This window comes from Perca flavescens, chromosome 4 (genome assembly GCF_004354835.1).
Source record: "Perca flavescens isolate YP-PL-M2 chromosome 4, PFLA_1.0, whole genome shotgun sequence".
Lineage (NCBI taxonomy): Eukaryota > Metazoa > Chordata > Actinopteri > Perciformes > Percidae > Perca > Perca flavescens.
This window is the reverse complement of record NC_041334.1, coordinates 24,981,376-24,997,086: the sequence shown is the minus strand read 5'-3', so window position 1 is coordinate 24,997,086 and position 15,711 is coordinate 24,981,376. Positions and strand designations below refer to the sequence as shown.

The 15,711-nt window shown below is 39.8% G+C and overlaps 1 protein-coding gene across 3 annotated transcripts; it reads right to left on the bottom strand.

The window, feature by feature from the left end:
* Window positions 1–112: 112 nt before the first annotated feature.
* On the bottom strand, window positions 113–13,948 carry LOC114554126 (S-adenosylhomocysteine hydrolase-like protein 1). Of its 3 annotated transcripts, XM_028575758.1 has the most exons (17): window positions 13,466–13,948; window positions 10,506–10,617; window positions 9,833–9,976; window positions 9,302–9,402; window positions 7,995–8,097; window positions 6,969–7,063; window positions 5,969–6,075; window positions 5,760–5,876; window positions 4,659–4,722; window positions 4,207–4,295; window positions 3,285–3,355; window positions 2,882–2,976; window positions 2,627–2,725; window positions 1,062–1,130; window positions 812–890; window positions 489–609; window positions 113–369 (listed from the first exon to the last, which is right to left on the bottom strand). In XM_028575758.1, the coding sequence occupies exons 1-17, from the start codon at window positions 13,643–13,645 to the stop codon at window positions 363–365; spliced, it is 1,653 nt and encodes a 550-aa protein (XP_028431559.1). In that variant the 5' UTR covers window positions 13,646–13,948; the 3' UTR covers window positions 113–362. The 3 variants fall into 3 exon arrangements, 2 of the variants coding, with proteins under 2 accessions (XP_028431559.1, XP_028431560.1); XR_003692391.1 differs by lacking the exons at window positions 113–369; window positions 489–609 and adding an exon at window positions 1,428–1,533; XM_028575759.1 differs by lacking the exons at window positions 113–369; window positions 489–609; window positions 812–890; window positions 1,062–1,130 and adding an exon at window positions 1,279–1,533.
* Window positions 13,949–15,711: the final 1,763 nt, after the last annotated feature.

The following is a 15,711-nucleotide window of genomic DNA, read 5'->3' as shown; positions in this document are numbered from 1 at the left end:
TCTTAATTTGCTCAATTCTAGGATGGCTTTGGAACTTTTTTGCTCACTTTTTCAGGGCTTTATGTGGACCAAACTGTGCGTGAGAAGACTATATGAGCCATGCAACAATTGAGTCAAAGATATTTTACTTTTTTGATGAAATAAAAGCATGTCAATAAACTATACATGTCTGGCCCTTGATGCGATTCTCGTTTTACAGTGTGGCCCTTAGCGAAATTGAGTTTGACACCCCTGCTCTGAAGAGTATAAAATACAATATAGCCATAATATATACAGTACATCAGTCTTTCTTTTGTCTTAGGAATAGGTGATGTTTGGTAGCGTTCACGTTTAGGTGTGCTGAGGTGTGGTTCCCCGGCAGGCTAATACCTGTGGATACCAAGAACAGGTTTAGTTAGGAAATGCTTAATAGCAAAATTTCAACAGCGATTGCTATACTTATTTTATAGATTTTAGTTTCATAGTTACAACATATTACAGAATTGTACCTGTAGTAGTTGGGTTTAAAAGGGCCATTCTTATTCAGGCCCAGGTATTTTGCCTGCTCATCAGAAAGCTCTGTCAGGTGGGCATCAAAAGTGGTCAGATGCAGACTCGCAACATATTCATCTGAAATACACGAAAATGGTTCGGTAAGAAAGAGATACATACACATGAACAAGACTCACATGTACTCTCACAATTGAAATTCAAAGCAGATTGACATAGATTAATTCACTCCAGGGCTACAGCCCAGCCACAAGTAATGTTACTTGTAAGCTTTAAACACTTCGATACTGCAGGTCAGAGTTATGTATCTATATATTCTCACCCATCTTCTTGGGAAGCAAGTAAACATCCTGCTTGTATCGTCCCTCAGGAGCGTTGTACAACTCTATAAGGGCCAGTGCCTGAACACAAACATGGATTAATAATACTGTTGAAAATGGATGCAATTGTGAATTGAATGAAGAGCAATAAATGTAACCATTAACTTTTGAGTGGACGGCAGCAATAACTAAGGTGTGTCTTCAGCTGATTTATAGCTTATTGCAGGCTGTCTGGTATTATCAACATGTTACCTGAGTGGTGGCTGTGATGGACAAGACAAAGGTAGGGACAGTAGAGCAGCTGAGGTTAAGGAGACGTCCCTGTGGAAGAAAACACCATGTGATCAAGAACATAGTTTTTACAAAACAATTAGGTTTAAGAATATTGCCGCGCCAACATCATGAAACCTTCCATATCAACTAGGGGTGTCACCATTCTCCAAATCCACGATTTTTTTTTGACATTCGATTTAAGGAAGGGTACTTTCCAACAATAGTTGGAGTTTCTCAGTTTACAAGGTGCAATTGAATGCACCATTAGTTTAACAAGGTGAACTTGAATGCACAATGGAGTCCCCTGGGAGCCAACATGCTTTACCATTGTTGTTTGTTACATACCTCGCTCACAGGGAAGGCAAAATATTGCCACACCGATGGCTTCTCCAACTCCGGCAGTGGCCATGGTGTCTGGAAAGGTCATGCTGCAGGCTACCGGTAAACTAGTCTGGATCAACAGAATTACATTTCCTGGATAATTGCCTGACATCTGATGCCCCCCCTCCGCTCTCTGTGTTGCCGTTCTCAAATTCTGTTCGCTTCAGGAAACAACAAATCTTCGAGCTAGCAGGCTACACGCTGAAAATGGCAAGATTGCTAGGGATTGCTGTGGACAAAGTACACACAATACACTGGTAAAAGCAAATGAGGTTTAACCATGTATCCAGCTAATTTAAATAGCCCATGTTACTGTATTGTGTGAACAGTTAACTTAATTTAATAACATATGTGGCATTTTTTTTGTGGGGTGCAAATGTTCCACCAAAACAAGGTCCTTTTCCAGAGACCATTTTGCAGAGCCATTGTTGCTGCGTCCAGATCTTAGCGCCGCTCATGACGATTGTGATTGGTTTTAAGAAATGCTAATAACCCAGAGCGTTTTTTTCTCCTATCCCAGAATGTATGTGTTATGTAGCCAGACCTTACTCCACAGCGCTAGGGAGATAGATGGCAACGCAAGACTACCGGTAAGATAACGTTACACATGTCTTTAGCTGCTACCAGCTGGTAAACTACACTGTCTGTTGTATTTTTCTTCAAACGAGCGTAAGTAGGCAGAAGTGAAGAGAGAAAAAAATACTGGGGGAATTGCCAATCCTACCTTTGATTTCAATAGATAAAAAACCAAAGCTAATTTCAACAGCTTTTCAATTCCAAATCAACATGTTGCTGTGTTCTTGACAAGCCAGAAATTGAGACTGATCAGTCACTGCAAAAGACTTCAATAGGTCTGTAGTGGTTAATATGGATGGGTCCTTGGAACTTTTTCTACAAATTGGGAGTCACTGTATGTTGTATAAATAGTGTCTCTGTCTATATCATAATACATTATATATTATGTGCTATATTCATTGTTGTTTTTGTGTTTCAGTTGCTTAGAATTGCCATCACATCAAGTAAAATAATATACAGTATGTTCTCCACAAATGAGACTAACACAGATTAATGAGGAAGTTTAAAACATGAAATCACATTTATGTTTGGATGTGTGTCTGTATTTATCACATATGGTTGCAAGACGTCCAGGTATAGCCAATTACCTCAGCCAAAAGAATGACTCTCTTGCCATCAGGCCAAATGACGTGATCCACCTGAGAGCGCACTCTCTCCCAGGTCAGCTCAGGGGTCCGAAGACTTGCCTGCAAGGGATGAGAATATCAGTCACCCTTAAGTTCTTTATGATAGTTCAACACGATGTGACTGACCCACCTCTTAGGACACTTAGATTTATGCAAATATACATTTAACCCAGACTGTAGGATAGATTTAAACTTTTATCATAAGCACTAGTTTACCACATCAATCTCAGTATTGGAGTGGCCCATGTTGCAGACAATAGAGCCATTTTTCATTCGGTCCAGCTGGTCTCTGGTCACCACATTCTTGTTCCCTACAGAAAAACACAATAAGTGTGTTTACTTTCAAAGCAGTAATTGGGGTATTACCCAGTTATTATGGAATAACCGGGTAATGCCAGTTTTCCCCGTACACATGAGCGGGAAAGAATGGGAAGAATTACGAGAGTAACTCTACCTCTGTTACAGTAGGTGGCACACATTCACCTTTAATCAGAGTACATCGTCTGCCCCACAGGACAAAATTAGCACACGAACAGTGCAAAAGAACCATGAAACAAAAGGCATTTATTATGTCATCAGACAGGTATAGATTGAAAGGCTATAAAAATGAAGGAGTTACCAGTGCATGTAATGATGACATCAACCTGGCGAATGACCTCATTCAGCTTAACCACCCTGAATCCATCCATGCTGATAAAGAAAGAAGAGCTTCAGCATTCAGCCTCAGTGAGGAAACTATCTATTATTTACTGAAAAACAATTCAATTCAGCTGAAGGGCTGGAGTCCCTGTTAGGTCAAAGTAGTGTTTAATTAAAGCTAAACATTAGTCATCTCACAATATGTTTGTTAAATAAATAACAAAACATCATCATTCCGTCCCCTTTTTCTAGAGGGGTAGGGGTGGTGGATAGGGGATGTTTACGGGCTGATAGCAGGTCGACAGTAGATTCCACATAGAAGTGGTATACAGCATTTGAAAGTTGGGACCCTGCAAATAAAAATTACTTGACTAATTAATTAAATATTTAAAATAAATTGTGTCTAGTGTATAGGACTTTAGTACATTATGACATGAGTTTATGATGGCCATTCTCATGCTTACTTATGTCTCATAAGTGGTTGCAGCAGTTTTTGGTTCGATACTATTTGTTAAAAAGATTTGTAGCACAATTTACCCATTTTCGACCACTTAAGAATTGTTACAAATTGTCAAAAATACCATATTAAGACCCCTAAGCCTAACTTTGGAGCATTATTTTGCCACCTTCCTGACATAGCCAGCATGGTTGGTACCACTGGATTCTTTAGAGATCGTCTTGTTTCATATGATACCAATATCTTCACACTAGCTCCAAATCTGAGCCTGCTACAGCCTCCAGAAGACAAAAAGTCGGCTAGGGCTTTCTGGCAGGCTGTGGGAACGGCAAGGGGTTGGCTCGCTATGCTATGTTATGTTATCCATACCGCTGTCTGCTCTATACATATATTTTTGACATTCAACACATTCAGTTTGCATAATCATTCCACTTGTTTTCCTCACCAGGCCTGCAGGGCACAGATGGGATCAATCTCTGTGATAGAGACGACGGCTCCCAGAGCTTTCAGAGCAGCACAACAACCTTTTCCAACCTGCAAAGACAAGAGGTTATACAGTGTGACCAGCAGAGTTACATATGCCAATTATTACCATGACCTTAATAAAGAAATTACACTTGCATGTATCAGTATTTAAACACAAGCCATCTTAGTACAAAACCAGGCTCTAGATATTTAACTAATCTCCTAGTCTTGCAGACTTTGATTCTCTAACATCATCTCGACTCTGTCAGACACGTAAACACTGTCCAATGAAATGTGATGAGCTGTTGTGTGATGAGTCCATGGCCTGCGCTATCTGAGGTTTTAGTATTACAATGTATCATCATGAATGTTTTCACCGCTACATGATAAAGATTAGTATGTGGTATGTTAATGTTAACGGAAGTATCTCACCTCACCGTACCCACATACGACCATCTGTTTGCCTCCAAACATGACATCTGTGGTTCTCTTCAAGCTAGAGAGGTTTGAGGCATACAATTAGCACTTTTATGTGGAATTGAGAAACTGCCAATCTGTATTTGCACGACTCCAAAATCTTTATACTGATATACAGTTAAAAGTTGTGTGACAGTTTAACTTTCTACAGTTCTGGATAATATGAAGTTTTTTTGAATAAAAGCTCTTTACAAAACAGATCATTGGTTTCCATCCCAGTGCAATAAATCTAAAGGTCTGATGATGCCGATATTCAGTGTCACAACTGGAAATGAAACACCTGCTCCAAGACATCAGTGTACCTTGTAGATTATTAATCAGAAGGAACCAGAAAAGCGGTGAACCGACACAGAGACATTGTTGAAGAGTGCTAGACTATTTATATGCTGCCGTGGTGATAATTAACAGGAGGGTAATCAAGGCATTAGTTTTGTTCTCAGGCTGTTTTGCCCAGTGTTGAGCAGAGTCATCAGAAGAGCATTACAAGGGCAACAGCTTATCAAAAAAAGCTATTAAGGTGATGTGCAAATTTGTTCTCTATGGACCGGGTGATGGCAGCAATGTTTCCAAACCTTTACGTCACTCCAGTGTTACAGTAATGAAAGGTCTGATGTGGCAGCTGACGACACACTCACGAGTGAAGGAAAAGTAATGTGCCGTTTTCTTTGAACAGCTGAACTAGACTGTGGATTGCAAAACCTCTTTGTTTTGCATGCTGAAAGAATTTACTGTAATGACATAAAGTAATTGATGCAAACTGATGAGCTTTTCTCATTTATCACTTTATGTGTTGGTGAGTTCACAGCTGAGCCGATGTTTCCCAGTCGGAGGGAGTAGGCAGGCATTGTTTGATTTGAACCCTCATTTGATCGATTTTTGAGTGTATTAAACTCCAGATTGTTTTCACTATACAAACAAGGGCCTTCGTTGTGATGTATTTCTTTCCAACTCAAAATCAAGCTATCCAATGAACAAACTGTACTAGTGTTTCAACAACAGTTCGACTCATTGTTCAGTCTTGCAACAACCAAATACCTCAAAGTCAAGCTTACTCACCCATCTAGGATTGACTCTCTGCAGCAGTACAGGTTGTCGAACTTCTGCTTCGTCACAGAGTCATTTACATTCATAGCCGGTACACACAGCTTCCCAGCTTTAGACAGCTGATACAACCTAGAGAGAGGCAAGAGTAAGGTAGTTGTGTGTTGCTGTGGGTGTGTCACGAAATATTTTAAAGGAAACCTATCTATTAAGCACTAAATCACCTGTGAACCCCAGTAACACTCTCCTCTACAATGCCCCTGATCTTCTTGAATACATTGGGGTATTTCTTGTACATCCAGTGTGTCAAGTCTCCTCCATCATCAAGGATCTAACGGATAAGAAAAAGCTGAATAAATGAATTGCGAGGCAAATATTTACACATAAATAGCTATTAATTGAAATAATGTGAAAATAATAGCTACTCCTGTGGCAGTTTTAACATATTCAGTAAAATTAATGGACAAAGCAATGTTGCTAGACTTCCACGGAAACCAGTGAAGTCTATTAGAAGCAGTTTTCCGGGGATGGCTGAGCATTACTGCCCAGCCTCCAACTGAGCTTGACGACGTAAATGTGACGTGAGCAACCTGTCTGAAAGTTGTAGGTCTTCTGGTAGCTGTGCCGAGAGAAATCTCAATCATTCCAAATCTTGCAGAGACGGAGAGCGTAGGTATATGTTAGGAGATAAAATGGGCACAGGCTAATTATTGCTAACTAAAATGCTAGTTACCATTAGTAATTAAACTTAAACAGCTAATGTGAGTCGAAACTGCCTGCAAGCTTTTCCGGACTATACGGTAATTTGTCTACTATGCGACAGTAAGTCACTTGGTTATGACACAATCGTTAGCCTATTTTTACAAAAACGTCTGCTACGGGGCCATGACGTGAGAAACAAGGTAATGGAGCCTTTAATACATTGTCGTGTTTCTTTAGAAATAAACAATGGACAAATAGAGTCTTTAAATGCTTCAGATGTAAAGTTATTCGCTGTCAAAGTGACGCCAAAATGAATGGCAGTCAATGGAATGCTAACGGCAGGTGATGGCTTGTTAGCATCAATATGGCTCCATAGGAAGTACGCTTTGCAGATGCTCGCTTACCCCCTTGGGTTTTAATGGCCATTTGAGGCATTTGTTTGTATAGATCATTCACATAACAGTCTATTGCTACATAAACTATCCCGTTCACAAAAGGTAGAAAACAAGCTTTTCCTTGTACCATGTTAGGCTGCCAACCCTCACTGTTGACACAGTGGTCAATGCACCACCAGAAGTCATCCTCAGACTCCCCTTTCCAGGCAAACACAGCCACACCTGAAACATAACAGATGGGGCACATCTTGAAGAATCTTACATCAACGATCCTGTGTGTGGCTATAAGCTGCCATCAAAGAAACATTTTCTCAAGCTGCACATATGGCAGTGAATGAGGGCAAAGTTACAGTATTGACTCTGTGAGGGTGAATTATTTAGAAAACCAGAACAATTTGGTTCAAAATGATCAGCACCTAATAATTCTGCATTACATATTGGTTAACATGTCATTTCTTATAGCTCCCAAGAGACAATGTGAATATCATTATTGGGTGTAAGAGCAAGCTGAAGAACTGTTCAACAGAGGCAGACCTTTACGCTTTCTAATTGCCCTATGGCTGAATGAAAATGTAGGGTTTTTTTCCCCACATAAAACAGCTCAGCATGCGGTAGCAATGTACAGCAATAACTCAATGAACACATACTCAACCCCCATGATCCTGCATGATCTCCACTGAGTGCCTCGTAAATCTGCTGTAACCCCCCCCCCCCACACACACACACACACACACACACACACACACACACACACACACACACACACACACACACACACACACACACACACACACACACACACACACACACACACACACACACACACTTAAACTACTTAAACCATCACATAGCAACTGCAGATAAAGGGCTTTACCAAATGGCAAATCTTAAGTGTTCCCATTATCTCTGCAGGGCTGATATTTCAAGAGTTAATTAAACAATTCCAAACAGTATCCTTGGTTATAAAAGGTGGCAAAGCACACCTGTGCTCATAAGAAAACACCTTATTGTTTGTAATCGAGTGCAATTTAAACATGTATGATTTTCACACCTCTGTGTTGGCAACTTTATCACCAACACTGATTACGGGTAAAAGTGAGTCGGGGTGTTTGAGCTCCAAAACAAAATGTTCTTCACCTTCTCTACTGCTTACCAGTCTCTGACAGAGCAGCAGCCACTTCATTCTGTGTAGAGTAAATGTTGCATGCAGTCCAGCGGCACTGAGCGCCAAGAGCCACCAGAGTCTCGATCAGGACCTAAAAACAGAGGAAGAAAATGGTCAAATGAGACAAACTATTACTACTATACTGGTCACAAACACAACAGATGGCAAATAAATCCTTTTATTAGTTTATTTTGTGTATTACTTCATAACAATGAAGGTTACAATGAACCAGGGGGCTGTTGCACAAAACCAGGATAAGGGATTAAGCCGGGATATTCCAGTTATCCTGGAAGAATTTAGGCTTGACTTGGTTGCACAAAAGCAGAGGCACCTAAATTAGCATGGAGATTTATTCTGTGCGGCTAGCCTGCTCCTGACCAGTGTGCATTGGGTTTATTACTTAATTATCCTCATAGTAGTGGCAGAAGCAGACCGACTGAATCATCTAAAAATATACATTTTCGAACAACTGCTCTCAAATTAAACCATTCAAGAAGTTAGGCTAATTATTTCCACAAACTAACTATTGTACACTTTGCTTGAAAAGCGAGCAGCGGAAGTTAATGTTACTTAGGGAATTTATATTTTAGCCCATACAAGAGAGAGGGAGAGACAGAGTGAGAGAGATATTTACGCATCACAGGCCTATTCTAGCATTGTATATTAGTGGTTGTAATTGATCTTAATGGTCAATTTCCTGAGTAACATTTGGATGTCTTCCGCTCACTTTTAAAGGCAATGACTACAACTGTTCATTTTCACAATGCGTATTCTCCATTTTAGCATCAGTAAATCTGTGATCGACCTTGCGGTCTGTTTAAGAAAGCCGTGAACGTGCATCTATCTGAATTACTATCCTGGCTCGACCTAGTCGCTCCTCCTCAGCCTGGCTTGGCCTTCGTGAAACACACCAAGCCAGGCTGCACAGATTAGACAAGATCAAGCCTCGCTTTATCAGTTATCCTGAATTTATAAATTCTGCTTTTGTGCAATAATATTAATATGTCTGCGACCTCGCTGCATACTTTATTTGGCTCAGTGGGTCAGCTGGTTGTTGATAGCTGATGAGTCGTCCATGAAACCCAGCCAATTGTGTACTTTATTAAAATACAGAAAACTCATTCAAGACTCAGGTAATACAAGAGTTGGCATGTGATTTCTAGACAGTTAAGTAGTGCAGAAACTGCGAATAAAATTGACACAGAACGCTATCCGGATTAAGAGGCATCACACACACACACACACACACAGCCTTTGCTTGGGCATTGAAGCTCAAAGTCAGAGAGAAATCTTACCGCAGTCTGGGCAGTGATGTGAGTGCAGCCCACAATTTTGGCACCTGCCAACGGTTTCTCACTCTGTGCTCTTTTCCTGAGTGAGATCAGCGCTGACATATCTGAAAACGAGAGAACATAAAAGAAGGATAAGTGGGAACAGCAGATGATCTCCCAAAACTTAAATTCCCACTCTCTATCCATAGAAAATATAGCTGGATAAAACAGTCTTTATAGAAAAGGGAGTTTATTACTGTATAACGTAATCTTAAATTGTTCATTTTCCTAAATGTGTGGTGATGTGGTGTAATTAGTAGTCAGGTTTTATGTCTTTAAATAGATCAATTGAAATCAGTCAGATCAGAAAATCGGGACACTAACTACTAATCAATAGACAACATCACAAATGACATTTCTAAAATCTGAATAATGATTGGTTTAACATACCATATCATGACAGATGTCTTTTAGATAAATTAGACAACATTCAAGAATAAAAACAACATTTAAGAATAAAAATGGTGAAGTGACTTTGTCCCTGCGGTGACTTACCTTGTTCTGCGATCTCAATCTCACGTCGGCCAAATTCAGCCTGTTTGATGTTCTTCACACAGAAGTCGCTGCTGCCTTTGGAGTTGACCTGAGTTTTGTCCCGCGGTGAGGACTCGTCGTCAGAGCTATCCGTATAGGACGCAGCTGTAAAGGAAAGAAGCCTTTTAAAGAACTCGCTAAATTAAAGCCACAGAAGGAGTAAAAATCGTTCCATGAATTTAGAGCTCCATATTCACCATATCCCTTTACCATGCTAAAGTTCAGTTAAAAAGTTGCTCTAAGCGTTTTTCAGGCTACAACATTTTTTGTCACATACAGCAAACATCTCCTCACTATTTGCTAGCTGCCTGTCCACTGAAAACACTGTAAAAAAAAAAAAAAAAAAAGTCTCTGTAGACAGCCCAGGCTCCACAAACGCCAACAAAAACAAACTGCGCCAACCTGCACCACGAAACATAACAAACCGTGTTCCAGCCAATAACTGATAAGAAGGATTTGGGGGTTGGCACGGAAGGGGACGGGATGAGGAGGGAGGGGCGAGCTAGCCTCCGTTTTATTTGACAATACTTGAATATAATAACACTGAATGACATTCATAAACTCTGCAAAATAATATACTGCAGACAAATTGAACATTGGTGCACACGTGTATCTGGCTGCCTCTCTTTCTTACCGGAGCTGTAGCTGTCTGTGGATGACTGAGAGATGGAGCGGGACAGGGAGCGACGCCCTGCCTTGGTGGGGAACCTGCTGAACTCCTGCTTGTCCTCCACAAACTGGATTTGCTGATATACAAAAAATAAATAAATAAAAGTCATGTTACACACTGTATGCTTTCATAGATGTTTGAACTGAAGCTTTTTCAAATGGATACAAATCTAGTCTTAAAACCAATAGAAATGAGAGTTGAACTGTTTCTGTTTGTTGCCTTGCTTTAGGTCTTGTTTATAGCCTTTGTGTATGGAGTGGAATTAAGTAAAATGAAGTTCTTCCCTAAAAAAAATAAATAAAAAATAATTCATGGCAATAGGATAATCCTACTCAAAAACTAGTGAGCTTATTTTGTTGTACTGCCAAAAATAGATGTCTGGCTGCAGACCAACAGTCATTGCACCAACAAGATGATGGCCACATCTGACTCATGCTTGTGTAATCATTGTGAATGTTGTGGTTTGAAAGTGATTGGCGTGCGCATCTGAATTGTAACTGTCAATTAATTACAACAATTATTAGACTGGCCTACTACCCTATTTATATCCAGCTTGTTGCAGTCTCATCTGCTGGTTATTCTTTATTTTTCTGCATCCATACGAGGAGTTAATCCATGCTCAGGCAAAGCAGAGTGTGTGTTCGTGTGTGTGTTCGTGTGTGTGTGTGTGTGTGTGTGTGTGTGTGTGAAATTGGTGTTTTTGTTGTGTGTTTCTAGCTTTATGTCTGGTCAGCTAACTTTTTTCCACAGCTCTAACCAGATTTTTTTTTTTTTGTTGACAGGGATTTTGCATGCATCGAAGCAACATCAGATAGTGAGAAAAACATCCACTCGGTAACATTATTGAGTCCAGGTATGGAGAAGCGAGCCATGCGAGGTGAAATTGTTAACTTTTTTTTTTTTTTTTTGGTCTCAGCAAAAAAAAAAAAAAAAAAAAAGTCTGAGTTACAAAGAATCAGAGCATAGGGAAAATACCGTTAATAGAGAGTACAGTGTGTCCCAGCCTCACTCTTATCATTGAATGAGAATCAGGTTTTCATCCTGATACGGTCGGCCTCTAGTTTCTAGGTTTAGGCCTGGTACTGAAAAGCCTCCACATACCAGTGAAAATAACATGGCAACAAGGCGACAAGACACTAAATATTTCCCCCCGGACAGGATGGTGTTGGTTACAGGGTCCCAAAGCCTTACTGATACTGACTGATTGATTGTGGCTCTCTCAGATCTAATTATTTAAGAGCCACATTAAAGATTGTCTGTATTCACTGCATTACAAAGTGCTTCTTCTAGGCTCCAGAACTAATGCCAAGGGATGGTGGTGATGTTGTTATAACTACTGATGATTGGGTTGAATTGGCTGGATGTACTATACATTTAATGTTATGCTGTCACTTGATGTACATTCTTTTATGTGAGCTGGTTTAAGCATTTAACATATTTTATGTTTATTAAAAAAAAAAATATTATGTTTTATGTATTTACATTATGCTCAATGTATCCAATGTTTAAGTTGATGTGTATTTTATGTTTATGTATGTTTTATGTCACCTGGCTGAAAGAGTTGAAGGTGACTAATCTTCAATCTTATTTCCTTGCATAATCATCTGTAAGCTTGCAACTTAACTTAACCATCAATACCTAAATATTAACTACAGAACATTAACAAAGGGTTCATATAAAATAACATGTGAATTACATTAACTGTATTACCATGACTTGATTTTTTTTATTATTCGACACTGGGTCATACCTGTTATTACTTGACCTCATGTTAATGTTTCCATACCCTATCTACCAAGTGAGCACGACTGATTACATTCCAACAGTTTAACTAATCTCAACTGTTCCATTTTAGATGTGCAAGCCAATTGCTGAAACATTAGGTTCCTCCCAGAAAGAGAATGAGGATATGAAACTATTCTATAATGAGGCTGCCAGGCAGACTAGTCAATCTTCAGCGTTGAGTTTTTGCATTTGACAGAGTTATGCCTTAGCTCAATGTAAAAACATACATTATAGTCTGCATTTTGTCCATAACTGGTATTCATTTGTCCACTCCAATTTAAATAAGGTGTGCAAATACTTTCCACGCTAAAGCACCCAGGAATTCACGGTGCACCTTTTCTTTGTTCCATGAAAGTGGCAGTTAACATTCTTCTTTTGTGAGTGTTACAATGAGCAAATCATTCCGTTGTTTCCTTGAGTTGGCCGTGGTAAGGAAGTCAAGCAATTTAAGTGAAACGTAAGAAAACTGCGAAGACCAAGAAGATGACTTTATCTGGTCCTTTTGTTTAAGAAGCACCATTATGAGGATTAAAACAAATTTATAGTATACATGTTGACAGTGGTAATATGACAGAGGTGACTTTTCAGTGGTGATCTCCTTTTACTTTAGAATACCTTTAAGCACAAACAATCTGCCAAAACTATCTCTTCTTACTACTTCACAATCTGGGGTAAGAAAATCCAACTTTTAACATCCCATAATGTCTAATGATGTACCACATGTAAATTACATAAAATATTAATCTGCCTGTTTCTGCAGTGCACCACTTTCTTGTGTAGGTATAGGATTTATTCTGCAACACAGATTGAGAGACAATCCATGTGTGAATCACAATTGGTGTATTTTTTGCTTTAATGTAACATTTCTTGTGTTAAACATGTAATGTAAAATGCATTAACCTTGCAAGTGGAGGGTTAAGATATAGGATATTCCTTTTATTTACCCAACTACATTTATTCAGTTGGCAGGCAGGCAGTATGACCTGTTGTGTGTGAACCCAATTTCTTAAGGTACAACTGACCCCGTGCACCCAAATGATTACCAGACAAATGAGGTAGCTACACTAGCTACAATATTTTGACAAAACTGTATACATTTTTGCCAAACTGTATAAAGGGGAATGGCTGAACGGTCTTACCTTTTTAACTGGTTTGTGAGTGGGCACAGCGCTGAAGGCGGATGACAGCTCTCCCATGTTCATTTCGCTATTCTTGCTTACGGTCATGGCTGAATATTTTTCCGCTACGTTTTCGCTCTCTTTCACCTCTTTGCTCGCCTGTTTGACTTCCAGCTTCACCTCCCCGGCCGGATCCGACATGTTGACAATGTCTGTCTAAAACGTGACCGGTCACAAATACAACCGTAGAGTCCTCTCTGGTAGTAGCGTCAGAGAAGCTAACGTTGATGATATCGCGCTGCTAGCTAACTACTGTGCAACAACGAGCGTAAGAGAGGCTTTCAAATTACGTACATATAAAAACAGAAAATGAATGTGTGTCCTTCGCAATGATTTGGTGCTGACTGATGTCCTTGTGTTGTACGTTATGTTGCGTAGAGTGCAGGCGTAGCGAGTTCCTGCTGGCTCAGCTGTCACCTGGCTGAGTAACTTTGCTGTGATGAGGGCGGTAACCGTTCTCATGTAGCCAACAGACTGAGGGGGGCGTTATATATGTATATACAGCTGCGTTCAGTGGGAGTGGGACAAGAAAGACATTTTATGTAATTTATTGAATATAATGTTTCTGTTTCGGCTAAATTTAACATGCACATTTTCACTCTAGCACCGTATCTCGATTAATGTGAACTGTTCTAAAAGCAGCCATACATATGAAACTTTCTTTTAATTGCTTTATCCACTTGCAATCTAATCAGGAAATTCTACATACAATCTCACTTGCATAATATGCTGTTTTGGCAGTCAGTCTACCTACTAGACTGAATAAAAAGATCATGTTAGCTGATCATGTCATTATATATCTACTGAGTAGCCTACGTTCCATTTGTACTTGGACGTTAATGAATTAATATTTACAATCAATGGTTCTAAGCATAGACTGTTAATATTAAGGTTCTAAGTCGGAAACTTGCCCCCCTGAAGTCGGGATTTCCGACTTTTGTCACCAACTATTGCTAATAATGGCTAACCTGGGTCACCACGTTCAATCTCAAAACAGTGTGCACCGTTTCGCTACGGGTTCCTGGTTGAACGACATGTTTCCTCGGAACAGTGTGAAATGGTGTGCAACTGCTTTGAGATATGTTTTCTGTAGTTTGATGGGTGTGTCTCTCGTTTAATGGCTGTGTCACAGGCAGGGGCACCGGACTGGGGGGGAAAAGGGGACTGAGAACCCAGAAAGATGCTGCAATGAATAGCTGTGGATGCGGGGAGGGGCCCATAGAAAATGCCTTTCTACAGGGCCCAGAATTGTGTGCTACGCCCCTGCATGGTCACAGGTGATACCCAATCAGCAGACGTGTCTGGAAACTCGTGGTAATACTGTTTTTCTCTTGCTAAGACACATTTCTTGAAACCCTCACCCATTTTCTCAAAACTGTAAACACAAAACCAAATTCTCAAACTATATTCACAAAACACCTGACTCTGCTGGCAAAATCAAACAATGCTTTCAGATCAGACACACAGACAGTCAATAACTATACACTAGGCCTACAGAGCATTCATTAGACATTACCTCAAAAATTCAAGAACACAGTGTCCAGGGCATGTTACAGTAAACATGTTTATTTATACAGTAAACACATTTTAAAAATGAAAAAAAAAGTATATCACTTGTACAGTGAATATCTTTGGTGTAAGTAGAAGAGTAATACAATATTAAATGTCTGTTTACAGCATTAAGCACTTGTAGAACAGTAGTCCAACTGCAAAAGGCCAAAGAAGAAAGAAAACGAAATGAAAAGCACATGACAGTACACAAAAAAATATTGAGAAACCCTTTTCCTAATCCCAACCGTTTTTTCTTTTCCTAAACCCAATCTGCGTGGGACGTTTCCTAAACCCAACCATAGCCTCGCAATAACACGTAGCCTCGTGATAACACGTCACGTGGCTTTAGAAAGTGGCGTGTATGTTTACGCTGTCACGTTGCAGACTGCCGTCCGCTGTATACAGCGTAGACATACACGCAGATAGCTCAAAATTCATACAGATAACATGCCACTTGGCTTTAGGAAAGTGCTGTGTATGTTTACACAAAGTCATGATATCACGTTGTGGGCTGGGACCATGGCTGGGACACAGGAACAGACAGTTCTCAGTTGTTCTAAATGCAGCATTAATTTCATAGGAATTGTCATTTACTACTATAGTTCACTACGCATGCTCACTTGAGATTGGAAAATCAAAACTACTATCACTCTGTA